This window comes from Vipera berus (genome assembly GCF_964194415.1).
Source record: "Vipera berus genome assembly, chromosome: 1".
Classification (NCBI taxonomy): domain Eukaryota; kingdom Metazoa; phylum Chordata; class Lepidosauria; order Squamata; family Viperidae; genus Vipera; species Vipera berus.
The window spans coordinates 75862361-75889067 of NC_138202.1; the positions used below are offsets into that span (position 1 = coordinate 75862361).

Sequence of the window (26707 nt, forward strand, 5' to 3'; positions counted from 1 at the left end):
TCACAAATCAAAAGTGTAGTCTGTGCTCCTTGCACTATCTGAAACCACAGCTCTAAGGAGGTGTGCACAAGTTGCAGCAGAATTGCTTTCAAAGAGATGATTTGTTCAGGGACGTGAAAAGATCAGGTTCCTCGCTCGCATTTGCCAATATAGCCAATTCTTGTGCAGCTAAGCAGTCGGATGGGCTGGAGCTTTGGAAGAAGCAGGGAGAAGGGCCAGTTACTTGCTTGGCTCTGCGAATCACTCTGTACAGACTTTGATGGGAGGCAGTTACTCCCCTGGCTCTTGGCACACATCAAAGCACATCAAGGGCTCAAGAGTACAGCACAACACTCGGCACAGGGCAGGAGTGGCAGCAGTTTTCTCAGAACTGCACAAGAAATAGGGAGTTATATCCTTCTCAAGTTCAGCCTGAAAGGCTGGGCGTAACATGACACTGTCCATCTTTTGGAGAAGCTTTGAACCCCAGGGCAACTGCCATATTTGCCCAGAGGCTAGGAGGCTTGCATCTGCAAACTACTTTGTCTGCCTAAAGATAGGTCTAGTTGGTTGGGTGGGTCAAGGCTCAGAGAAAATAGCTCGGTTCAAGATAAGCTTGTATGCACTTTGGAAATTCCCTGGAGTGGTAATCTCTTTGTGGCCACATGCCTGCTTTATGCCTGCACCACTCCAAGGGATCCAGAATCCACCAACCAGGGGGGCAGATAAGCAATGGGTTTTGCCAGTAGATGAGTTTGCATCATCCACTGAAGGCTGTTTCACTAGAAAGCCAAAAAATCCCCAGTGATGATTACTTAGCCACAGTAGCTCCCTACTAGTTGTGCGCAGTTTGTGAATTACATTCTCATATTTATTGCAGAGCATTGGTGAAGGACAGTAGTGCTCTAAGGCCTTCTCCATGGACGTTACAGCTGCTCATGCGGCAAAAACAGCAGTCACCGTTCTATAAAGAAAATAACACAAATATAACAAAAATAGGTGATAGATTTTTTTTTAATCCCATTTATATCCCGCCCTTCTCCGAAGACTCAGGGCGGCTTACAATTTAAGCACAAACCAATGTGCTTAGCAATAGCCTTCATTCTATGTATATGCCTGCTTATTAGGGCTTTCGCCCCCCCCCCCCCGCAAGTGGCATTATTACAAAGTCAGCTTATTGCCCCCAACGTTCTTTGTGATGTCACAGGAATTTCTTTCAAGATATTGTGCCCCTTTCTATTGTCCTAAAACTGGAAGAATTAAGGTTAATGGCTCTGCATGCTGGATGAACCCAATCTTCTGATTGCTCATGACAACAAATCGTTGTTCAATTTGACATGTTAACATATCAGGGCCCCTCTTCTGGGACTATGTCAGCTGAAGAATAGAACACAAAATAACAGAAAATATTTTTCTTAAATATTCTAATTAAAAATAAATCTATTCAAATGCCTGAAGCCTCCATTTAAATTAGGTGCATATATGTTTGATCTTATTCCAAACACGACAGCATCCTGCCACGTTGTTAGATTATGAGCTATTTTGGCAAGGTGCCAACAATTCAAAGTATACTGTAAGTATCATATGTTTAAATATATTAAAGAGATCCTTCGTAATTGTTGCCTTCATTTTTAAATATTTATCGCTTTTATGTTTTTGTTTATGACTATACTTGTAAGCCACCATGAAATTAGGTTTAAAAAAAGGCTAAAAGGTGTATAATAAATACAGACAGTTCTCATTTAGCAACTGTCTGCAAATATAATAGTAATAAAAACAATCATTTTCTGACCAATGTGCGCATTTACAACAAAAGCCTTCACTGTGAAACTGATTACGGCCTTGTCAGTTTCAGGCAGCAGCTGCTAACCAGGGGAAGGGTCCTAATCAACAAATTAAGACTACAGAGCTGAGCTTATTAATTTGCAGTTAGCACTTTTTAGAGACACATTGCCTGTAGAGAAAAGCAGCTCAGTAACGTGTCTATGGAGATTCTCAGCCATCCGGGTTACGGTTGTCTCAAAGATGCTTTTTCAAAAGGCAAATGGACCTTGTTTTGCTTGACGTTGTTTCGCTTCTCATCCAAGAAAAAGGCATGGGAAAAATAATAGTTCAAATACGTAGCACTACATGGGAAAACTTTATTTGAATGAAACAGCAGCGGCTAGAGATCTTTGCACCATCTCTCTTGCTCAGTCACATGTTCACTTAGCTACCGTTTCACTTAATGACTGGGCCATCAGAACTAATTTCAGTCAGTAAATGAGGACTATCTGTAAATGGTTTGTGAATGGGATTCCTGTGGATTGTTTCCATTTTATTGTGTGGCGTTCACTGGGAATTTTGTCTGTAGCAGTCTGTCCCAATTGACTGCGTATGTGCCATCGGGCTGTAGTAATAACCAAATACGTAGATAATCTCCAAGATGATGTCTCCCTCAACCTGGTCCTTCAGGTCTTCCAATGATGCATCTTTCGCCACTGCAACTGAGTCCGTCCACCTTGCTGTTGGCCATCCTCTTCTCTTTCCTTCCACGTTTCCCAGCATTCATTCACAACAGAAGACATTCCTTTAAGTCAGGGGCGTCAAACTCACAATGTCACGTGACGTGTTGTGATGTATCGCAACTTTTCCCCCATTGCTGGAGCTGGGGTGGGCACGGTTTTGGCACGACGCATCCGGCCCGTGGGCCGGCAGTTTGACACCCCTGCTTTAAGTTCACTCTTCCAATTAATTCCTTTCCCTTACAACTGTCTTCTCTGTTTAAATTCTTACAACATTTAGTCATGGACTCCACCCTGGGAATGTTTCTACACACTCACAGGCTTCAGGGAAAAACATGACCACCTGCAACTTCCCCCCCCCCTTATTTCCCTTTTATTGCTGAAGGCCACCATTCCAAGATAGAAAGCAAATAACTGCTATGTGGAATGTGGAACCTGTCTTAGTGGAAGGCGTAGGGAGAAAGGTCAGGAAGGAAGGAAGGAAGAGTCTGAAGGCCATAAATCTTTTAGGACAAAGTAGACTGCCAAGCCATATTGGAAAATGAAAGGGTCCAACTGTCAGAAACACTAAAGTAAGCTTCCCTTTGCTGTACAATAACACAGATTTCTAGGGAAAGGTCATGAACAGGAAGCCGGCCCTGTCATGTGCAAGGAAGACAAGAATTGCTAATGTCAACAATTCTTACATTTATGCTATATAAATGGAGGCAGCCACATCTACTTAATTAACACAAAAATAATAGAAATCACTAGAGTTGGCATAAATTTGATATCTCAGTCTGAAAGTCAGTACTGGGGAAGAATCTCTCTTTCCAGTTTGTTTTGAAAGAAAAGCGAATCCTTAAATCCAGTTTGATATCCCATTTTGAACCATGATCTTTAGCATATAGAATATCTTATCACTGTGTATCTCACAACGAAATTAAGGGCTGTCCAGAATATATGTATATAATCCAGAATATTTTGTCAAGTTACGCAAAAACAATGAGGATGATTTCTGAGGGGCAGTGTTTCTATTATTTAAATTTAAATTTTAATGTTATCTTAATTTTGTGGGCTTGTATTAATTTAATTGTATTTTATTCTCTCTTTTTGTATTGTTTTTAACTTGCCCTGTGAACCGCCCTGAGTCCTTCGGGAATAGGGCAGTATATAAATTCAATAAATAAATAAATAAATAAATAAAATACAGAACCTGGGATGTCTGCATGGTTCTAAAACTATACACAAAAGAACGTAAGCCATCTAGTGATGAAGAAAATACTGTGTTTGTAAGAAAACCTAGAACTCATCTCTGTGGGAAAAAAAGGATTTGCCTCTTAGGATGTAACATATGCCTTGTGGAAACTATTTACTTATTATTTGTGGCTGTTATATCACATTATAATTAACTCAATGTGGTGAACATACATAATACTCCTTCCTTCCTTCCTTCCTTCCTCCTATTTTCCCCACAATGACAACCCTGTGAGGTAGGCTGGGCTGAGAGAGAGTAACTGGTCCAAAGTTACCCAAATAGCTTTCATGGCTATGGTGGGACTAGAACTCATAATCTCCTGACTTCTAGGCCAGCAACCTTCCCTGCTCTACTAAACTGACTGTCAAACTATTCAAATATATTTGTGCCTTCTCATCAACAATCCTTAAATTGGGTTCACATGCTGCAGTGATAGTTTCCTTAATTCTGTTAATTGAAGCTACAATTTGCTAGACTCACATTATATGATTTAGAAATCTTGTATGATTTCAGTCACTTTAAAATGAACTTCAGACAAGTACTCACTTAGTGAGCACAGTTGGTGTTGTGTCCATAGTTATGGGAGTGGTTTCCCTTTCGGCGGGAAAACCTAGTGCAATCATTGGTTGTTACTTCCCGGCGGGAGATTCTGAGCCGGGGATTGGTTATGTTTGAAAGGAACCTAGTATATAAGGTAGGATTCAACGGCTGCTAGCCAGTTGACCCATGTGCATTCAATAAACGTTCTCTTGTTCTACCTCGCTGTCTCTGCTCGTCATTCCGGACTTAACAGTGGCGACAAAGGTGGGATCGATGGCGGAACAGCGAAGGAGCCGCAGAAGCCAGCTGAGCGAAAAGCGGGAAATTTGAATCGCAGTCAACCGAACTACTGCCGAGTCTAACTCACAGAATGGCGCAAGTCGGATCCCTGAAGGAGTTCGACCCGAATTACCCCGAAGACTGGGAGGAGTACGTCGGCCAAGTCGAGGGGTACATGCTGGTCAACGGAATAACGGAGGACCGGAAGAAAGCGGCGGCCCTGCTCACCATTAGCGGCACACCGGTTTACCGGATTGCCGTCGGCCTGTGCCAGCCCATGCCGGTCTCCAGCGTGTCGTACACTGATCTGTTGGCCAAGCTTAAGGTCCACTTTACTCCGAAAAGGTCCGAACTGTTCTGGCGAAGGATATTCGAGAAACGGAACCAACGGCCGGGCGAATCTATCCAACAGTTTGTGGCAGCAGTCAGAGAAGCGGCCCTGCGTTGTAAATACGACAACCTCGAGATTCGCATCAGGGACCAAGTAGTTTTGGGACTGCGAGATGAACACTTGCAAAACCGAATAATCTCCAAGCCCACAGGCAATCTGCAAGAAGTCTTAAACGAGCTACTCACGTACGAGTCTACAGGCAGATGCGACCCCCCCTACAACAGCATGGCTGCCTCAGCCGAAATAAACCTTGAGAGCCATGTGGACGGTGGGGAGGTGGACTACCAGTGGGAAGCCGATGTTGCAGAGATTGCCCGAAGGTTCGGGAAGATGGCACCGAGACCACCACGCACCGACGGACCCGACCAGGGTAGAAGACAGCAACCCCCTGCGTTCCAACGACCCCAGAGGGACAACCCAACCAGACCTCGCGACCCAGAAACGAGGTGCGGAAGCTGCGTCGGAAATCACCTCAGATCAACGTGCAGGTTCAGAAATGCCAAATGCCGAGGGTGCGGTAAAATGGGCCACATCCAGGCCATCTGCCGAAGCCGACCGCACAACAACCGTCTCCACGAGCTCGACGCATGGGCCTCAGGTGAGGTAACCCCCGAACGGAGTGGCGGAGAGATCCCTAGACCTAAGGCACGCACTTCCAACCTGGGGGCAGGGGTGGGGGTCAACCACGTGGAAACCCCTAGATTAAATCACACCCCGAGAATTAATCACATTTTGAGGCCTAAATTAAGAATAGAAGTCCAACTGCAAGGCATTCCTTGCAAGATGGAAGTGGACTCTGGGGCCTCAGTATCTATAATTTCAAGGGACACCCTTAGGTACATAGAAAACAGAAACGGCCATAAAATTCCCCTTAAATCCACTAAACTACAATTAGCCGATTTCCAGAAAACACCTATAGAATTAGTGGGAGAGGCTACCATTAAAGTTAAATACAAAGGGTTTAGCGGATTATTAACTGTCCTAGTCACTGAGGGCCAGAGAACCAGCCTTGTAGGCCTTAACTGGTTCTCGGCCCTGGGCATCTGGGTTGGGGGAATTAACACTATACAAAGTAAAACCCTAAAGTCTGTCTGCGATAACTTCGCAGACGTGTTCGATGGGTCATTGGGTAGGTACAAGGGACCCCCCATTAGCTTTAATCTAGACCCCGCAGTCAGGCCCATTAGGCTTAAGGCCCGGAGGGTGCCTTTTGCCCTTAAACAGAAAATCGAGGCCGAACTAGATAAGCTAGTAGGCCAGGGCGTTCTAGAACCCGTAGAGGGAGGCCTTTGGGAGACACCGATCATCACACCCCTTAAGCCGAACGGGGATGTGAGGATCTGTGCCAACTATAAGGCCACCCTGAACTTAGCCATGAAAAAACATGCTTACCCGGTCCCGACGGTGAAGCAGGTCCTCGCGACGATCCAGGACGGCGCCATTTTCACCAAGCTTGACTTGGCGCAGGCGTATTTGCAACTTACAGTGTTACGGGGACTCTTTGCCACTCATGGGTTACCTGACGTAATTGTTTCTGACAATGGGCCCCAATTCACATCTAATGAATTTCAGGACTTCCTCAAGGCCAACTGGATTAGGCATGCGACATCAGCACCCTTCCACCCTTCCTCCAACGGATTGGCTGAACGAAACGTCAGAACAACCAAGGACGCCCTCAGACGAATCATCCAAGGCAACTGGCATCAGAGACTGGCTCAGTTCCTTTTGGCCCAACATACTACACCGTGTACGGCCACAGGGAAGAGCCCAGCTGAAATGAGGTGGGGCAGACGTTTGATAACAAAATTGGACAGACTACACCCCGACAGGCTACCAGCGGAACCTGAACCGGTCACTCTGACCCAGTATCTGAACATTGGGGACACTGTGTGGGCTAGAAATTATGGACAGGGGGACAAATGGTCACAAGGGGTAGTCATTGACAAAACTGGACCCTTATCTTATTTAATTGAGGGGGAAGGGAATCGGCTGATCAGGAGACACATCGATCAGTTAAGGAAAAGGGCCCCTGAATGCGTACAGGATAACAAAGAGAGGAGAATCACTACATCTGACACTGTTTTCCCCCCTGCCCGGGTTAACACAGCATCTGGGGGTGAAGGGAGGGGAATACAATTCAGGACACCGGAGGCAAACCCCCAGAATTGTAATGCAGAGATAGAACTAGCTTGTCCAGACAGCCCACCAGGGTCCTCCAGTCAGTCCAATGAACCCCAACAACAACAACCCACTAGGGAAATACCACCAGAGCCAGTACCACACACAACAGAGTCCGAGGCGTTAGCGAATGGCGGAACTGAAGAAACCCCAGCAGTTAGTGCGGCCAGCAGATACCCAGCCAGGAAGCATAAGCCTCCTAGCTATCTGAAAGACTATGTCAAATAGTAAATTTCATCCAGGGGGGAAGGGGTGTTGTGTCCATAGTTATGGGAGTGGTTTCCCTTTCGGCGGGAAAACCTAGTGCAATCATTGGTTGTTACTTCCCGGTGGGAGATTCTGAGCCGGGGATTGGTTATGTTTGAAAGGAACCTAGTATATAAGGTAGGGTTCAACGGCTGCTAGCCAGTTGACCCATGTGCATTCAATAAACGTTCTCTTGTTCTACCTCGCTGTCTCCGCTCTTCATTCCGGACTTAACAGTTGGGATTGTCTACTCCGTCACTAACCAACAAAGTTGCTAAGTGGAAAATCATGGGACCATCATGGACTTACGATGCCACTTCCTATTTGGTTGTTAAGCACCGCAGTCATTAAGAAAACATCACACGACTGCAACATTTTTACTTCCATGCTCTCCATTAACTCTATCGCAAGTGTTTGGGAAGCAGGTGAATGGTGACTATGTGATCCCAGGACTCTGCGACAGCAATAAATGGAAGGATTAGTCACAAAGCTGGTTTTCACACTGTTGTAGTATTGAACAATTGTTAAATGAGGCTGTTGGTAAGCAAAGGCTATTACCTGTATTTTATGAAATATTGTTACCCATTTGATAATATATAAAGCAAACTTTATTAAATATATCTTTTATTTTAGGGTTCTGTGAGTGCCATTTTGCAGATGGCATTTTTGGATGTTGTGTTACAGATTTAATGGTTAAGCTATAAACCATAAGCCATGATTGTATAACCTAAAATGGCTAAGTTCATCCAATGTAATTTTTTATACATATACTTTAAAACTAACAAACCACTAATCTGGCTTACTGATTGTATGTGGACTCAACCTAAATAGATCAAAAACTGATCCTGAATATAGCTGAAAACAAATGTCAATAGGAAAACATGACATGCAAATCTGGCCAGGAAAAATCTCTCTAAGGCACAACTATTAAGAGAGATTGGTTATTGCTAGATCTTTTAGTAGTAGGGTTTTAAAATCTGAACATCATAATGAATTCATGCAGTAGAAAACTTGTATTTTTATAACAGTCTTACACTATAATTCACATTGGTGGAAATCCCATATTGGTGTGCTCATCCTTCGCATTAGAAGAATTAGGATAAAGATTTTTAGCTTTGATCTGTCTTGACAATTTGTTTGCTTGGAATTGGAGAAAAGAGCTGCCACCTACTGGGCGGGGTCAATTATTTCAACAGACTGATTTTGTTTATCAACGCATTTCTGATTGGGTGTTGTCCCTTGTTAGAGAGGCTGGAAAGTTGGTGGCACCTGGCTAGCCTTGCCTAGGCTTGGAAGTTCAACAGGAGTCAGGCCTTGTTAGTACTTGCCTGAGAAGTCATCAGGAAATTTTAGGACAACAGACTAGACCGGAAAGTAGAACAACATCCCAGAAGATGGCCAGGGTGAATCAATTCTGCCCTGTGGCAGGGAAATAGATGTTTTATAGAGTCACCAGAAATATTTTACACGACAATTTCATTGGCAAATACAAGATGAATTGGAATCATTCTTAAATGTCTACCTCTTTCTTCACGGATTATGCAAGGGAACACCCTACTTATTCACTGCATCCTTGAATTGATACAAAGCATAGGCTTACAGTACTGTATATAACCGTCTGGACTGGAGCACAAGCTTTCCCTAGGAGCTCAATTCAGGTCTTACTATGAAAGTGGTGGTCTGGCCAAGTTACAAACTGCTGATTTCAGATACCAACTATAGGGAATTGAGAAAGCATCAGTGCTCTGAACAAGTATGTGTAATATTCCTATTATGGCAAAATCAGACATAATGGGCTCACATTTTTTCAAATCCGTATCAGCATGCATCAAAACATCCATGCAATGTTATATTGTGACAGGAACAATGAGAATTTTGGCTGTGGTCTCTACAGAAGCCAGGCAGAGGCTGGCCACTTCCTTGTATAGAAAGACATGAACCAATCTGATACTATGAACCTCGTAACACTGATGCTTACCATGTCACCTTTCTGGATGTAAAATGTAAATTTATATACAAGTTTCCACTCAAGATTGTCAATGAAGAATTCAAAAGCCACGAATATTATGAAATTAGGAGGCAAAATATCCTGCTACTAAATACTTTAAAAGAGTTATTTGGCCACCTGGCTAACCGATTTACCATTTGCAATTTGTAAGTGATCTTCAAATATAGCCCCACAGACAGTGAATTACAGTAGTCTTAGTTAGGTGCTAATCAGAACATGAATACTACTTGTAGGAGTCACTCTTTTTCCCCCTTTTTTCTCCCCTCCCAGAGCAGATTTCTGTCTTCCTGAGCTGTTTTTCTCCAAGGCACAAAGGATCACTAAAAGTGCTAAGGCACGGGTGTCAGACTCAATTGCGTCATGTGATATATCGTGACTTTTTTTTTTTGCATTTGTGATGCTGGGGTGGGCATGGCCTGTGTCTGACACATCCGGTCTGCCACCACTTTGACACCCCTAGACAGAAGTTAACAGCTTGCTCAGCTCTATGATCTTTTTTTTTATTTAAAAAGTTTTACAATACATTTTAACTTTAATCCCCCCTCCCCCACCCCCACCCAACCCTCCCTATCCCTTCCCCCCATTCCCTCCTCCCCCCCCCCGACTTCCCAGAGCTAAATACAGGGTATAAAATCAAAAAACAAACATAAGCACCCCTATGTAATCAGCAATAAACTATTAGTTCTATCTCCCTCTAGCTCATGTAAAATGAATACAAACAATATTAATATTACAAATAAAGTAAAAAAGAAAAAGAGAAAAACAAAAAAGAGCTTTACTCAGAATAGATTTTCTTAATCCCAGTCCTTATTCATATTAATTTCAAAGAAAAAAAAATAAACAAATTCTCAGTTACGCGCCAAAAGCGCCTATCTATTAACCTTAATAATCTCCAACCAAACTAAACCATAATCAAAAATAATTCTTGCATGTATCACACCAAATGTGTTCAACACACACTTTTAGTCCATAACCCTAATATACTTTTCTAACAAGCAAATAACATCCATCTTAAATTGTGTTAAATATTAAAAAAAAACTTTCTTTCTCCTCTATGATAAATTTAATCCATTAAGATACTACCGTATATACTTGAGTATAAGCCGAATTTTTCAGCCCACTTTTTGGGCTGAAAAATTCCACTTCGGCTTATACTCCAGTCAACAAAAAAACTTACCGAGGACTTGTGCGCGGCCGAGGCTTTGGTGCTTCCGGGATCGCGCGCACCTCTCCCAAGCCACCGCCGGCCGAGACCTGCCGAAGTTTGGGGAGGTTTGGGGAGGTGCGCGCGCACCTCCCCAAACCTCCCCAAACGTCGGCAGGTCTCCGTTCCTCCTGCCGACGTTTGGGGAGGTTTGGGCGCCTCCCCAAACCTCCCCAGGTCTCCGTTCCTCCGCGCAGACCTGCCGACGTTTGGGGAGGTTTGGGCGCCTCCCCAAACGTCGGCAGGTCTGCGCGGAGGAACGGAGACCTGGGGAGGTTTGGGGAGGCGCCCAAACCTCCCCAAACGTCGGCAGGAGGAACGGAGACCTGCCGACATTTGGGGAGGTTTGGGGAGGCGCCCAAACCTCCCCAAACGTCGGCAGGTCTGCGCGGAGGAACGGAGACCTGGGGAGGTTTGGGGAGGCGCCCAAACCTCCCCAAACGTCGGCAGGAGGAACGGAGACCTGCCGACGTTTGGGGAGGTTTGGGGAGGCGCCCAAACCTCCCCAAACATCGGCAGGTCTGCGCGGAGGAACGGAGACCTGCCGACGTTTGGGGAGGCGCCCAAACCTCCCCAAACGTCGGCAGGTCTGCGCGGAGGAACGGAGACCTGGGGAGGTTTGGGGAGGTGCCCAAACCTCCCCAAACGTCGGCAGGAGGAACGGAGACCTGGGGAGGTTTGGGGAGGCGCCCAAACCTCCCCAAACGTCGGCAGGAGGAACGGAGACCTGCCGACGTTTGGGGAGGTGTGGGGAGGCGCCCAAACCTCCCCAAACGTCGGCAGGTCTGCGTGGAGGAACGGAGACCTGCCGACGTTTGGGGAGGTTTGGGGAGGCGCCCAAACCTCCCAAAACGTCGGCAGGTCTCCGTTCCTCCGCGCCCTGCCTGCCTGCTTCTTTCCGCAGCGGAAAGAAGCAGGCAGGCAGGGCGCGGAGGTCCGGAGACCTGCCGACGTTTGGGGAGGTTTGGGGAGGTGCGCGCCTCCCCAAACCTCCCCAAACGTCGGCAGGTCTCCGAACTTCCGCGCCCTGCCTGCCTGCTTCTTTCCGCAGCGGAAAGAAGCAGGCAGGCAGGGCGCGGAGGTCCGGAGACCTGCCGACGTTTGGGGAGGTTTGGGGAGGTGCGTGCGCACCTCCCCAAACCTCCCCAAACTTCGGCAGGTCTCCGGACGGCGGCGGCTTGGGAGAGGTGCGCGCGATCCTGGAAGCACCGAAGCCTCAGCCGCGCGCAAGTCCTCGGTAAGCTCCGGGCGGTCACTTGCTTCGCGTCTCCTGAGGGAAGGGGGGGCGACTGGAGCGGGCGTGTTTCCTCGCCTGCTGGGCGCCGCGATTTGCCCGGGGAACGCGCGGGCCCCGAATGGCAGCGTGGAGCGAGGAAGCGGACAGCCAGGGCTTCCCCGAGAGCCGCGGCCACACAGGGTATTCCTGTGTATTCAGGCTTGCAAAATGGCGGATCGAGCCTCTGCTGGCGGCAGAGGCTTGCAGAGCGCGGATCCAGCCTCCGCCGGCGGCGGAGGCTTGCAGAGCGCGGATCCAGCCTCCGCCGGCGGCGGAGGCTTGCAGAACGGCGGATCGGCTTATACTCGAGTCAACAACTTTTCCCAGTTTTTGGGGGTAAAATTGGGGGGTCTCGGCTTATACTCGAGTCGGCTTATACTCAAGTATATACGGTAATTTAAAAATTTAATCAGCAATCTTAATGCCCCAAAACTTTTGGAGCACGTCTGTCATGACCCCCAAAACTTCTTTGGACCGCGCCCCTCCCACATCTTCACTGTAAATACACTTTGGAGATTCCATAACTATCTGCTGGTCTTGCTCTTGCTCTCGTCTCACTCTTCTTAAGGCGGCACGCGTCTTCCTCTGGCCTCCTGCAACATCCAATGAAACTGTATCTTGTTCCCCTCCAACACCATTGTCCTCTATCTGTCTGTCTGCAACATCTTGAAGCTTTCCCTCGTCGTATCCCTTAACAGCTTCCAAAAATGATAGGGGGGTTGCTTTTAACACATTGCTATAAAAATCACGTGCCTGGGCCACAGTAACCAGACGATGTCTTTTACCTTCATGCATCACCACCAGTCCAACTGGAATCTCCCATCTAAACTTAATATCACATTTCTTAAGTTCCTGTACTAAAAATGCAAAATCTTTCCTTCTCCTTAAAATCTTCGGAGGAATCTCTTTTAAAACCAAGAACTCTTGCTCAGCAACTACCAGTTTAGTATCATAGGCAGCTTGAATAACTTCATCTCTAATTACTCTCTTTGTAAAATAGACCACCACATCTCTGGGTAACTTCCTTTGTCTTGCAATCCATGAATTTACACGAAAAATTTTGTCCATATTTCCCTCAATTTCAGATGCTGGCTGGCCCAATACCCCTTCCAGAGCCTCAGAAATCAGCTGCTTTAAATCTTCTTTACAGTTCTCCTTTAAACCCCTGATTCTAATAGCATACTGCATCTGATGATACTGACCAAGGCTCAATTCTCCGTCCATTTTATCCCTTATATTTTCATTTTCTGATACCTTTGCTTCTAATATAGAGTTCTTTTGACTGAGATCCTTCACTTTTTCATCCAGCTGTTGCACACATTCAGCTACAGATTCAATCATAGACAACATGTCCACCCTCATTGCTCTAAACTTCTCTTCCATCTTCTTCTCCAGTTTCTCCTCCAACTTTTTCAGCTTTTCATCCATCATGTCAGACATCAATTGTGAATGCTTTCCAAGAGCATCTTGTAAATCCTTAAGCGTCAATGCCGGAGGAGGTGCAGGAGGAAGCAAAGCTTGCAATGAGGTCTGTTGCACCAGGGAAGACCCCGCACTCCGAAGAGCTTTAGAAGTTTTAGCCGCCATCTTCCCCCACTTTCACTTATTGCGCACTTTCACTTTAAAGCTATAAAATCCATTGAGCTAGAGAGTAAAGATAAGAGTCCACATCACCTTGACCTCCTGTACCGCTCTGACTGCATCTTGATAATCAAAAGTATTTCCTTTTGGCAGGGGTGGTTGCTAACGCCTGGCTCTGCTCCATAAATCCCGGAGCAGGGGCGCTGCGCAGCTCGGAGCAACCCAGGCTTCGGGGGGGCTCAATCCTTCAGCCGCCCAAACTCTCAGCTCAGGCGGCCCCGGAGAGCTCAACCCCTACCTGGGGCCTCACCCCCTCCTCTTCTCCCGAGGAGGGGGCTTCAAATCCATCTAAACAGCTGATCGGCGCTGTTTACGATGGAAAAACACAGCTGCGGAGCGGGCAGCCCGAAGACGGCTGTCTTCGGCGTCGCGTCGCCACCGGAAGTCTCCTCAGCTCTATGGTCTTAATTGATTAGAATTTTGGGCCAGTTGGGAAATGATCCCTTAAATTGACAAGACCCTAATTAATTTCACAGTAAAGGCTTTGAGTCCTAAGTGGCTGGCAGCTTACTCAACAGCACAGTGTTTGGAATGTTTGTTTATTATCTTGAAATCCCTTCTCTCCAATGAATGTAAATAAACATTATTTTTCTTTCTAATTATCCCAGTGTCAGGATGAGCATACCAAAGGGCAGGGGAATGGGAAAAAAGAAGACTGTAAGATTTGCTGTCTTACTCGGCTTCCTTGTGTGTTGAGTTCCAAAAATCTTCCCTGACATTTCAGCTCACTTGGCTGTTTGAGGCAGTATCCTACTGATGCTGTAAAGCAAAGGAAAGCTGAAATAAAATTATAAGCACAATTGTGGTTGTGTTTGATTTTTACTTAGCCACAGCTTTATTTAACAACTGATTCCAATTGTGGTCACTAAACAAGATCCACCTGTATTACACATAACACATGCAGAGCAATATGTCAGAGAGAAGACAATTGTTTTGCCCAATCTATCGGTTGTGCAGTTGGAAAGTTGTTTCATGGGAAAATATCAAACACTGTAGCTTTCTAATGAAACTAGTTTAGTTTTCTAATGACACCCATTGCAGAAGGATAAAGACAGGAGTGTACCAATAATGAAAAAAGAGGAGACAGCCACCATAGGACAATCGGGAGATATTTAATGGACATGCAATTGGGCTGAAGTCAGCATAAAATCCCACAAAAGACACCATCCTGGAAAGACCTTTCCAGCCTTAAGAGCCTCACAATTGCTTGGCATTCACATTTTTGCATAGAGCCCCAACAGAAACTGTAGTGTACTAGGTTCTTGAATGAAGAGATGAGGTGAGTGAGTTCAGGCAGAAACATGCTTTTATTGAAGAACAGGAACTGAACTGGGGAACAGGGCTGCAAATGCAGCTATTTATACCCTGGCCTCTAGGTGGCGGTCAATAGGTTTAAAGCAGGGGTAGGCAACTTTGCCTCTTTTATGACTCATGGACTTCAATTCCCAGAATTCCTGAGTCAGCATAGCTGAGTTGAAGTCCATGAGTCGTAAAAGAGCCGAGGTTGCCTACCCCTGGTTTAAGGCAACCTATTGCCGCCCTAGAGGCAATCAATAGCAGCCCTGGAGATGGGCTGTCTGAGGAGCTGGGGGCCATTAGCTTCTTGCTTAAGCAACCTTCTAGGTTCAAAACCCAGCTGGTACACTCAGTAAAACAAGGCCCAATACATTACAGAAACCACAGCAGAGAAGCAATACAGAAGGAAGAATTACTGCTACTACGCTGTCTCTTTCTCTGTTCTGGTTCCTAAGTCAGCTGTCACTTCAGCCTCAGCAGCAGTACTACTATCCCTACCATTATCTTCTCCTGAGCTGGAGAAAGGATACTTTGTGGGGACAGAAGAGGTAAATGGGGACCCTTGCAAGGTGTAGTGTCAGTAGCACCAGGAAAAAGCAGCCATGTGACCTTTCTCTGGTAGTTTTCAAGTTTGTATCCTGGAGAAGGGGTCTCGCTACTGAGGGAGGAGGACATTTGAAAGGTTTGATCTGGGGATTACCAGGCTCTACTTATGCCCTTAGGACGTGCTTATTTTGTAACAGACACTCCCAGGACACTCCCAGGATTATTTCCAGTTAAAAGGATGTCAATTGCAGGAAAGAAACAGAGCATGCAGAAACTTGCTTTCCATGGAAATATAACAAAACTCCCTAACCAGTGAACTGATTCACTTAAAGTTGCTTCACAAGTTCATATTGTGAATAGTCTCCATTATCAAAAAACTACAATGATCAAGAGCCCATTATCTTCTGCAGTTCTGAGTAGGAGGTTGGTACTTAGGTCTGTTTTGTAATTGCTCCAACGAATACCTTGAACGAGGTAGTTCTCGTCTCAGAAATCCCCTAAGAAAATTAATTAAAATATTAGGTTTAGGTAATAATATATTATTATATAATAGACTGAGACTGACATGCAATATTCACAGTACAGGGCCACCCCTGACCTGTAAGACACCTGTGTCACTGCACAGAAAGCAGCTTGGCACAGCTCACATTTGTAAGGCTGAGCTTCCTGGCACTACAGCAATATGTGAACTGGAGGCAGGGATAGTTTCAGATTGTGCAAGGCATATGGTTTCTCTGAATTAACATACAGCCCTTGTTCCAGAAGAAGTTAAGTCTAATGTAAATGAGCACACATGGTTAGTGTGAGAAATTTAAGAATTTTTAAAATGTAATTTGGCACCCTCTGTGTCATGGAACCTTTCTGCATTGCATAACTTGCAAATTCTGTGTTGCGGCAGCCCTGAATTAGCATACTGAAGGGTCCTTTCTCCTCATTGTACTAACAACCATAGATTGTTAACAACTTCCTCTTTGGCTGCTGTGTTTTGATTTTTGTACTCATGATGGATTTTAAGATTGTTTGCTGCCCAGAGTCGCTTGCGGAGACGGGCAGCCACACAAACTGAAATAATAAATTATAACTTAAAGCAGGGAGTCTTCAAACGTGGCCCTTTTATGACTTCTGAACTTCAACTCCCAGAATTCCTCAGCCAGGCACGCTGGCTGAGGAATTCTGGGAGTTGAAGTCCACAAGTCATAAAAGGGCCAACTTTGAAGACCCCTGACTTAAAAGGAAAACAAAGATGGGATCACTCCAGCCTTCAATCTTTTCTGTTTCTCCCGTCAATCTCAAACTCCTCTTGACTTAAGTGCTGAGAGCACAGGCAGGCGCCAGAGCCGGGGATCCACAATTTCTCGGGGCCTGGTTCAACCCCATTCACAGCCAACATCCATTTCTTCCTCAGCTCTCAGGGTCTTTGAGAAAGCCGACAGAAGGAAAGAAATTCAATCCCTGCACAGGACCTGTCACAAGGCCCCGCCCCCCTCTGATTAGGCCCCGCCCCCTCTGATTAGGCCCCGCCCTCAGCACGCGGGACCCACCCACCCACCCCTTTTGAGTGGTCGAAGGCTTGGAGGGCAAGACAAGGCCGCGGTAATTCTTCAGACCTGTGGAAAAATAAACCGTTTCCACGGTTCAGTCGAGCGTCCCAATTGGGGCACTTGGTGGCAGAACAGGCTTTGGGCCTGGTCCTCTCTGTTCCCCAGTAACTTGGCAGGCAGTCATCCTGGTTCTCGCCAAGTACTTTGCCCCGAGCGTCGATGGCGCTCCGCGCTCCGAACTGACCCTGAGAGGGACCCATCCGTAGAAGCCCGCCCCCTCACGCGGATTGGCCCACGCTGTGAGCGGCTGCCGAGCACTGCGAATGCTGGGAGAAAGAAAACATGGCGGCGGGGCCCAGCCGGACGGAAATTCAGACCCTTTTCAAGCGTCTGCGAGCTGCGCCAGCCAATAAGGTACCGACGTTTAAAGCGTGTGGGCTGAGTGCTCGATGGGAGTTGTCCGGTTCACGAGACGTTTCAGAGCGGAATTGACCCGTCTCTCTCTCTCCCCGTCCGGCCGTCCTGGCCCGGTAACCACTTGACTCCGCACCCGATTGTAGCAGGCTCGAAGGAAATGAGCCTTCGAGTCGAGTAGCAGCCGCTAATCGGGAGCCAGTGGTTGCCTAGGTGACGGCTTCGGTTTAAGAGACCACGAGCCGGCTTCTCCCTTTCTGAGAGATCCGTTAATTTTCAACTTAACCTTTTTTTTGTCGTTGGTGTTTCTTGTAGTCCTGTTTTGACTGCGGGGCAAAGAACCCGAGCTGGGCCAGTATCACCTATGGGGTGTTTCTTTGTATCGACTGTTCCGGAATCCACCGCTCGCTGGGCGTTCATGTCAGCTTCATTCGGTAAGTCGTGCTTGGATGTCGGCTAAAGCGAGTGGGCTAAGGCCTCCTTAAGTAACACCAGCTGCCTGCAATTAGTGCAGGTTCGCGTCCCACCAGGCTCAAGGTTGACTCAGCCTTCCATCCTTCCGAGGTAGGTAAAACGAGGACCCAGATTGTTGGGGGCAATAAGCTGACTTTGTAATAATGCCGCTTGGGGGGGGCAAAAGCCCTAATAAGCAGGCATATACATAGAATGAAGGCTATTGCTAAGCACTTTGGTTTGTGCTTAAATTGTAAGCCGCCCTGAGTCTTCGGAGAAGGGCGGGATATAAATGGGATTAAAATAAAAAATAATAAAATAAAATAAAATAGTATCCCGAGCTGCTTAGATGAATTAACACTCCACATCGTTTGCCTGATTACATAAGTAAGAATGTTTTTGTAGCGAGCAGATCTAGCTTAATTACCTGCAAGTAAGAGGACAGTTGAGCTTTATTTTCTGTATACCTGCAGAATCCTTTACATAGTTTATAATAGAATAGAATAACGGTTGGAAGGGACCTTGGAGGTCTTCCATTCCAACCCCCTGCCTAGGCGATTGTTTCGGTTGAATTAATAATTTAGGTTTGACAGATGATCAAGGACAGCTAACTTGGTACTATCTTATTCTCCCAATCCTAGTCTCTGTCATATCAAATAACTGTATCAGTGTATACATTCTTGAGTAGATTCCCATAATGGTTTTTAAACTCCCTATTGTTTTCTATCCTGCAATTTTGTTGTCTTAAACATGTACCAGGTGGCACAATTCTGGTCCTTAATATTGTATCTTTGAGGTCCAGTTTGGTGTGGGGTTAAGGCATCAGGCTGGAAGCTTTGAGTTCTACTCCTGCCTGAGGCACAAAACCAGCTGGGTGACCTTGAACCAGTCACTGTTTCTCAGTCCTAGAAAGAATGAGACAAACTATCCTGAAATCTTGCTTAGAAAACTTGCAGGGGCTTGTCCAGGCAGTTGCTAGAAGTCAACACTTTACTCAAAGGTAGAAATTTTTTTCCCCCAAGCTCTGAATAATTGACATTAGAAAATGTCAGAGTCATCATTTCTTTTACTATACATCTTTCCTCTACCTCACTGAGTAAAGCTTTGCATGTTTTTAGACAGTCTGGTTTATTTGTCTTCAGATTCTTTTCAATGATAATTCTCTTTCTGGACTTATTTGGAGGCTTTGACTTTGTATGACAATGCAGGCCATATACTTGTTGTGTTGTGTTGCCTACTTATGTACAACAACTGATTAGCAAACTATAGATGCTTTGTCCTTGATTTGTTTCATGATGTATATAAAAGAGTTCTGATTTGTTTGAATAAAATGGCTTCGCCTTTCCCCACTGAAGTTGTCTGCATTTTGTTAGTTGCACCTCTTTGCATTTATAAAATACTGTGTTTCAATAAGGATTACATGATGTGCAAATGCATTCATTAAGTTTTTAACGTTATTTTTAATATTTATTAAAAATTCTAATATGCATTGTCCTACATACAAACGTGACTAATTCTTCCACATTCTTTCTCTGTGTCTTTGGTTCTAACAGCATAGGCAATGATTATAAAACATTTTCATTCTTAACAATTCCCTAACTATTTAACATGTGTAAGTAGTTGTTTTGTAATAGTTAACAAATAATGGACATCTGTGAAAAGTGAATTAGTTATTAAATGTGCATTTTGCTTTTTTCCTCTTCGTTATTACAACATCTCATTTCAATATATTTGTGAAGTCTGAAAAATTAGAGACCTGCTCACAGGAGATTGTTAAGAGAGTGTTAAAAAGAGTGTTAAATTATTTATATTGCAGTATTACTTTATAGTGCAGGTATAAAGAGTCACTGGTTCTGCCAGTGCATTGAATTAGCAGTCCTATCCAGTATAATCAGTGATGAGGAATGTTGTAGGTTGTAATTCAGAACCATCATCAGTCACAAATTCACTGCCCTGTTTATATTGTTTGGGGTTTGAAATGTTATGAAATGAGTTTGCTGATGGGCACACAATACCTCTGCTTTAGGAGCTCTCCATAGACTTTCTGTTAAGTTCTTCATGCAATCTAAACAGCTGGTTTTAGCCTATAAATATCTTTATTGGCACCAGGTTACCCTTAAGACTTCATCTTTTCATTGACCAATCCAATAGTGTCAGGAGAAGCATGTATTGCTTGTATACTATTTTGAGGAGGTCAAGGTGTATGTATGTGTGAACATGGAAGCATTTTTTTTCTGCGACAGGGATTGCCCCTTGGAATGGTCTCCCATTGAGGAGTTGTTTGTGCCCAACATTTACCTCCTGGGAAAAAAGAGAGCGCTTTGGGGGCACAATACCAGGTTGTTGGAGGTTTTGTTTTTTGTGTTTGTGTTTTCTGATAGATCTTTTGGATTCTTATGTCTTTTGGTATTGCAAACTGCCAAAAACCTGTTTATGATTGTGAAGGCATATAAATCTGATGAATAAATCATGAAGTAATAATTATTCCCAGTTTTGTTAGAGAAACATTAGAATAATTCTGCATTGGAGAAATATCATGACTATCCAGGGCATTCTCTAAATCAAGTGCCCTGGATAGTCAAACTGGTAGTGCCAGCAGTTCTGGAGGACATAATTTGGGGAAAGTTGCTATAACAAGGTGATCTTTTATGTTCCTGCAAATAGATTAAAACCTTGGCATGTGCTAGCTTTTTCCTATCTGTTGTGTGTAAGTATTGTCCTAAGAGAAGTGAAAGTACTGTTTTTATATTGTGACAGAGGGGTATTTTGGCTTTTGGAAATCATTGATACCTGTATGGTGAATTTGTGTACAATATATATTGCCAATCTTGTCCTCTTCTAGGTCTACAGAGCTTGACTCCAACTGGAGCTGGTTTCAGTTGAGGTGTATGCAAGTGGGGAGCAATGCCAATGCGGTAAGTACCAGCTGAAATGGCATTCTCTGATTTAGATGGGCATTGGATTTTTTTTAATTCCTTTTTTTGGGAGAATGCTGTGATTGGGTACCTGGTAAATAACATGGTGAATAGTTATTAACAAGCTATTTTTTAAAAAATTCATGGTATTTTTCCCCAATATTCAATATTTTTCAATATTTCAATATTTCTAATACCACTGAAAAAGGGACGCGGTGGCTCAGTGGGTTAGGACGCTGAGCTTGTCGATCAGAAGGTCGGCAGTTTGGCGGGTCGAATCCCGAGTGCCGTGTAGCAGTGAGCGCCTGTTACTCGTCCCAGCTTCTGCTAACCTAGCAGTTCGAAAGCACGTAAAAATGCAAGTAGAAAAATAGGGACCACTGCGGTGGGAATGTAACAGCGTTCCATGCGCCTTTGGCGTCTATTCATGCCGGCCACATGACCACGGAGACGTCCTCGGACAAGCGCTGGCTCTTTGGCTTTGAAACGGAGATGAGCACCGGCCCCTAGAGTCGGAACTGACTAGCACGCAGGTGCGGGGTAACCTTTACCTTTACCTTTAATACTACTGAAGCTCAGTCGCTACATATCTACGGTATATCTGGAAATATCTAGTTTTCAGTTTGTTCTTTTTGATCCTAAAAAACAACTGTATTTTCTCTGTTTTCAGACAGCTTTTTTCTGCCAGCATGGCTGTACCACCTCAGATGCCCCTGCCAAGTATAATAGCCGTGTTGCTCACATGTACCGACAGAAGATACAGCAGCTGGCAAGTGCTGCCATGGCCAAATATGGAAATGATGTAAGGACTAACATGTCTGTGCACTGTTGGGGGCAGTGGGAAATTATAAGACTTGCTATAAAAATCCATAGATGATCCTCTCCTTTTTTTAGCTCCTGATTGATGGCTTAAGTGGGATTCCTGGCCACTCTCTGGAAAGGAGCGATGCTGATTTCTTCTTGGAGCACACACAGGTGAGTTGAGCCAACCTGAATTGCTCTTTTCAATTGGAAATCTTCCTTGGAGGTTTGTCTGATGAGTTTTCCTTAATACAGATAATCCTTGGTTAGCGACCACTCATTCAACAGCCATTTGAAGTTATGACAGCGCTGAACAAGTTGACTTACCGCCAGTCCTTGAAGTTGTGGCTGATACAGTCATGTTACGTGTTCACTAAATTTCAACCTTTACTGCCAGTTTCTGACAGACAAAAGTTAATGGAGAAACTGTTGTGATCATGTGATGTCATGCGTAACAACCACACAGGATTTGCTTAACAACTGCAACTAGTTCTGGCATTGTGATATGATATGGTCATATGGTATTTTTACTGTATGATCACATCACTTAGTGAATGGGTTCCTGTGCCTAGTTAGAGCTGTTTACCAAGACTACCTATAGTGTACCTTTTAAATGAGTATTAGTTTATGGTAAACCATTTGAATTGATAACCTGGTCAGAAATTGCCATTTTCATTTTTTTTCCATTGCAATTCTGAGCTTGTTATCATATATCAAGCTGATTTGTAATGAATTGGGATCATGCTATATGCAATAGTATTGGACACAGTTGATCTACAAAGCTTTCCCCAGCCTGGTGGCTTCCAGATGTTGAAATTGTCAGAAATCCTGTGAGTTGCGGTCCCAACAAATCTGTCAGGTAACAGACTGCTCTCATTAAAGGAGCTGGGGTTTTACACTATTATAGGTGTGAAGCCTGTATTTTTTCCACTGAAATGCAAACCACTTGGATAACCCTTCTTCATAAAAGTTCTTTTGTATTCTTTGTTCAAGCCCAACATAATGCCATTAGACTATCTAGATACATTGTGTCTTTCCCTTCTTGTGAATTTCTTAGAAGTGACTGGCTGGCTAGTATCAGAAATGAAGTAATCCTCGACTTTACAACCAATATTGACCCCAAAATTTCTGTGGTTAAGTGAGACAGTTAACTGAATTTTGTCCCATTTTACAACCTTTCTTGCCACCGTTGTTAAGCGAATCACTACAGTTGCGAAGTTAGTAACATGGTTGTTAAGTGAATCTGGCTTCCCAACTGACTGCTTTTCAGAAGGTTGCAAAAGGTGAACCCACGACCCCGGGACACTGCAACCATCACAAATATGAGTCAGTTGTCAAGCCTCTGAATTTTGATCGCGTGACCCTGGGGATGCCACTGCAGTCACAAGTGTAAAAACGGTTAGAAGACACTTTTTTCTGTGCTGTTGGAACTTCAAAGGTCACTAAACAAACTGTTGTAAGTCAAGGACTGCCTGTCTATACCTCATGGATAGAATACTTTTTGTTTGGGGATAGGGTCATAATTGATGGCAACACTATTAGAATGGGACCTATCTTTAAGAAAGTAGTAATACTCAGTGTCTACAATGCTGGCTTATTAGTCCAGATCTTGTTTGAGTTACGAATTAACATTGTTCAGCCTTTCTAAGAACTGATCTGTTTTCTTTAAGGCTTGTAATAACTGGGATGTGGCTAAGATAGAGCAGAGTTCAATAGAGTCCACATCGGAATTGGAGAAACCAACAAAGCCATCTGAAAATAATGAGGTGTCTCGTAAGTACCAAAGCAGAAGCCAAATACTTAGTTTCTCTTTCCGTATTAAATATCTCCACTGGATGGAATGAACTTTGATTGCTATTAAGCTTGATGATCAGCAGACAATCCACGTCATGCAGACTGTATGTAATCCGTTCAGTGATGCATGCAGTAGCTTTGTTTCCACGAATTGAGCATTTTTCAGTTAAACAGCATTATCTACTTGAAAAGTTTAGCAATTCTGTATTCCAACAGGATAAATGTATGATATATGAAATAACGTGTCTATTAACTAATAGTTGGCTGTATTCATACACCTGGCTGAGATAATAGCTTGTTTTAATTATAGATTGTTGAGAAAGCAGGATCAAGCTAAGCTTTGTAGATAAGCAAAGTTGTAATGGCATGTGAGCTATTTCCTGTTAATTATTTTCCTTTATTAGCTGCCTAGGAGCATTAGAACTAGGAATATGCTAGAAACTCTTAGCCCAGTATCCCCATTTTTATGTTACAGTAAGCCATAGTTACAGTCAGTGGAGTAACAGTAAAGAGTAACAACAAGGCATAGATTCAAATTGGTATTCGCTGAATCAGTCATTTGCTGTAAGTGCCTGTCTGATAAAGTCCTTCAGTTTATTCCAGTAGCTTCTTCATGGAAATGTGGCATTTGGGGCATGTGCAGTGCTTCTAGAATATCACAGTTTGGGGATTTTTTTTCCCCCACTCTGTAGAGGCTGACCAAGGTCCATCTACTGAGTCGTTGAGCACCTCTCCCAAAGGTTCTCTTGGTAAGTATAGACATCTCCTCTGTTCTCCTCAATGCACAAGTGTTCCCAGCGACCATCTGTTTCTCTTCAGGTGGTTTGCACTGACCATCAATTTATTTCAGATGCTACACTGGGTTGAGAAGATGAGTACTTCTCACTTTGAACTGTTTATTGCAATATATTATAATAGGAATTGAGTGACAAAGATTTTATCTTTTTGGAAACTCTAGAATCGTTGGAAGAAGCATTAAAATGTCAACGGGTCTAATCCCTTGCTGCCCAGAGGTGGCTAGAATTATCTCTTAACAGGAAGCCGTCTAGCTTCTGTTTTTAAATGTTTTAATTCTGAAGAGTTGATAGCAGCCGGAGTCAGTTTGATACGTTACCTATCAGAAGGATTTTCCCAGAATTTGTTGAAATCCCTGTGATTCTGTAGCCTCAGCTAATATTTCTCAGGAGGATTGAGGGAGTAGCAAGCTGATTGCGGCCCTGGCTTGTTCTTCAAGAGTCACATCCAACTAATCCAGACTGTGGCCTGATTCTAATGTCATGATCTTATATATTATTAATACCTCACAACTTTCCATAACATTCATGCTCTTTTCATTTAGGAATATGAGAGGTGCCCTGAATCCTAATAGGAAGAAAAACCTTTAAACACACTATCTTGATTTAAATATCATTTTACATGTGAGTACATGTGATATATTTTGTATATTTCTTAATCAACTAATATATGAAATATATCGTATATACTCACATATAAATCATCCCTCAAATTTTAACCAAACTACCGTAAGAAATGTGCCACCGGCAGATAAGGTGACCTGCATTTTTTATGGTATTTTGGTTGAAATTTCAAGGGTCTGCTTATACGTGAGTATATATGAAAAATAGATATTTTAGAAAAATACAGGGGTTTTATTAAAAAAGTATCATCATAAACATTCATGGATAAGCATGTCAGCAAAAAAAAAAAAGCCAAATCCATTTTTTTGGGATGCATTTTGACGAGTAATATTCTTAGCTTCTCTCTGAGTCTGTTCAGTATTTCCGAGATTTGCCAGATGAGACATCTTGTCTGAACTAGGTTTGTAGACCGCAGTGCAGTCTTGTGTGGGATATCTTGCTGAAGGTCAGACTTGTACGCTCCACCTTCATCTGAACAGCATCTTTTTAGAATCACATACGTGCGTGTTTCTTTCTCCTTCAGACGCATCCATGTGTCTGTCTCCACAAGGGGCAACTCCGGCCAGAGGTAACTGGCTCTGTGTGGACTTTTTGCCTTCCATTTCTGTGGTTCTGCTTCCAGCTCTTTTAAGTTTTATCTGTCTTGCATCTTTAAGGTCTGAACACAGCGTGGAAGGAATTGCTCTTACTGAGCAGTCAGATTTAGATTACATTTTGCTTCTGGAATTTTGGCAACTAGTCAAATGGATGCAGGTGGCACAACTTGGACAGTTACACTCTACTTGCTTTGCTTGTGTGGGGAACTACCGAGCGACCTGCAACCTATGCCTCACTTAAATTTACAGCAATGCTTTGTTTCTACTGGGCTCTTCCCACGGACACTTCTGAGCTCGCTGCCTACCAAGTCGCCACATCTTAGCGTCGTAATTCTACCATTTTTCTTACCTGGAAGGGGAGGCCCAAGTGGCTACTAGTTTGAAATTGCATGTTATGGCTGGTCACATTGACGCTGAATCTGTGCTGCTGCTGGATCTGACGGGTACATTAACAGTGTTCATAGGACACCTGGCCACGGCAGTCTTTTAACCATCAAGGTTTTGAAGTACTGTGATGGGTATTAGTATTCACGGGGAGCTTGAGCCCACCCTTCATTGGTTGTCTTTATTGCAGAAATAAAGCCTTCCCTCATTGGAAAGAAGAAGGCAGGAGCAGCAAAAAAAGGGGTAAGTCCGAGACGTTGCCTTTGCCTTTCTATGGCATGCGCCTGCTTGCTTTTTCTGGCAAAGCTGTGCCCCGTCTGAGTGACCCTTTGCAAGGACTTCCTTTTCTCCTGGGGCTGCTGCCTGTTTTTTTATGCAAGCTAATGAAGATTTGCCTCTTCCTCCTTTTTCATTTTCTCTGCTCTTGGTGGACATCATCACCATCACCCATCAACCTTTCTGCATACTCATAGTTTGAAATGGTCCTCCTAATGCCACGGGTTTAGCTCTTGTGACCCTGTATTTATTTTTTAGTGTGGGTTAATGGTCACGGGCAGAGGGTTTCCTCACCTCAGAAATTAATACATTTACGTTTTTGGGAAAAGATAATAGACACTCCTCCAAACCCCCTCCCCCCCCTCCCGCCCTCCACTTTTGGTTCCTACAGCAAAGCTTGCAAAATTGAGGACATTGTTTTATAGCTTTGTTTTCTGTAATAAAGTAACTCTGAAATGGCGTGATATTCAGACGTCTCAGTTTCTGTTGTGCCTTTGCGTAGGTTGCTGTAATACATGTAAAATTCCTCTGATGTTTCGGGCTCAGTGACTTTCACGTTTTCTTTGCTTTTCCTGGCAATTTTTTATTTTGCTTCTTTTACTTTAGCTGGGAGCCAAAAAAGGTCTTGGAGCTCAAAAAGTGAGCAGTCAGAGTTTTACGGAAGTCGAACGGCAAGCCCAGATGGCAGAAAAGCTGAAAGAGCAACAAGCAGCTGAGTACAGGAAGCAAGCGGAGGAGTCGATGTGAGTGGCTTTTACATGTAGCATCATATATACCGTATTTTCCGGCG

At 44.2% G+C, this 26707-nt stretch overlaps 1 protein-coding gene and 1 pseudogene across 2 annotated transcripts in view; one reads left to right on the plus strand and one right to left on the minus strand.

Moving 5' to 3' along the window:
- LOC308667840 lies at nt 1-17126 on the minus strand (annotated as a pseudogene). Its single transcript has 4 exons — nt 17111-17126; nt 16560-16732; nt 14160-14242; nt 1-688 (listed from the first exon to the last, which is right to left on the minus strand). The product of its transcript is annotated as an uncharacterized misc_RNA (transcript).
- The window catches only part of ARFGAP2 (ARF GTPase activating protein 2), an 18745-nt gene continuing 9106 nt past the window's right edge, over nt 17069-26707 (plus strand). The window contains exons 1-9 of the mRNA XM_081313515.1: nt 17069-17280; nt 17596-17714; nt 20576-20648; nt 21319-21450; nt 21543-21623; nt 23120-23222; nt 23936-23992; nt 25832-25884; nt 26524-26660. Coding sequence (XP_081169641.1) covers nt 17209-17280; nt 17596-17714; nt 20576-20648; nt 21319-21450; nt 21543-21623; nt 23120-23222; nt 23936-23992; nt 25832-25884; nt 26524-26660 — 827 coding nt within the window. The 5' untranslated portion in view covers nt 17069-17208. The remainder of the gene's footprint in view (nt 17281-17595; nt 17715-20575; nt 20649-21318; nt 21451-21542; nt 21624-23119; nt 23223-23935; nt 23993-25831; nt 25885-26523; nt 26661-26707) is intronic.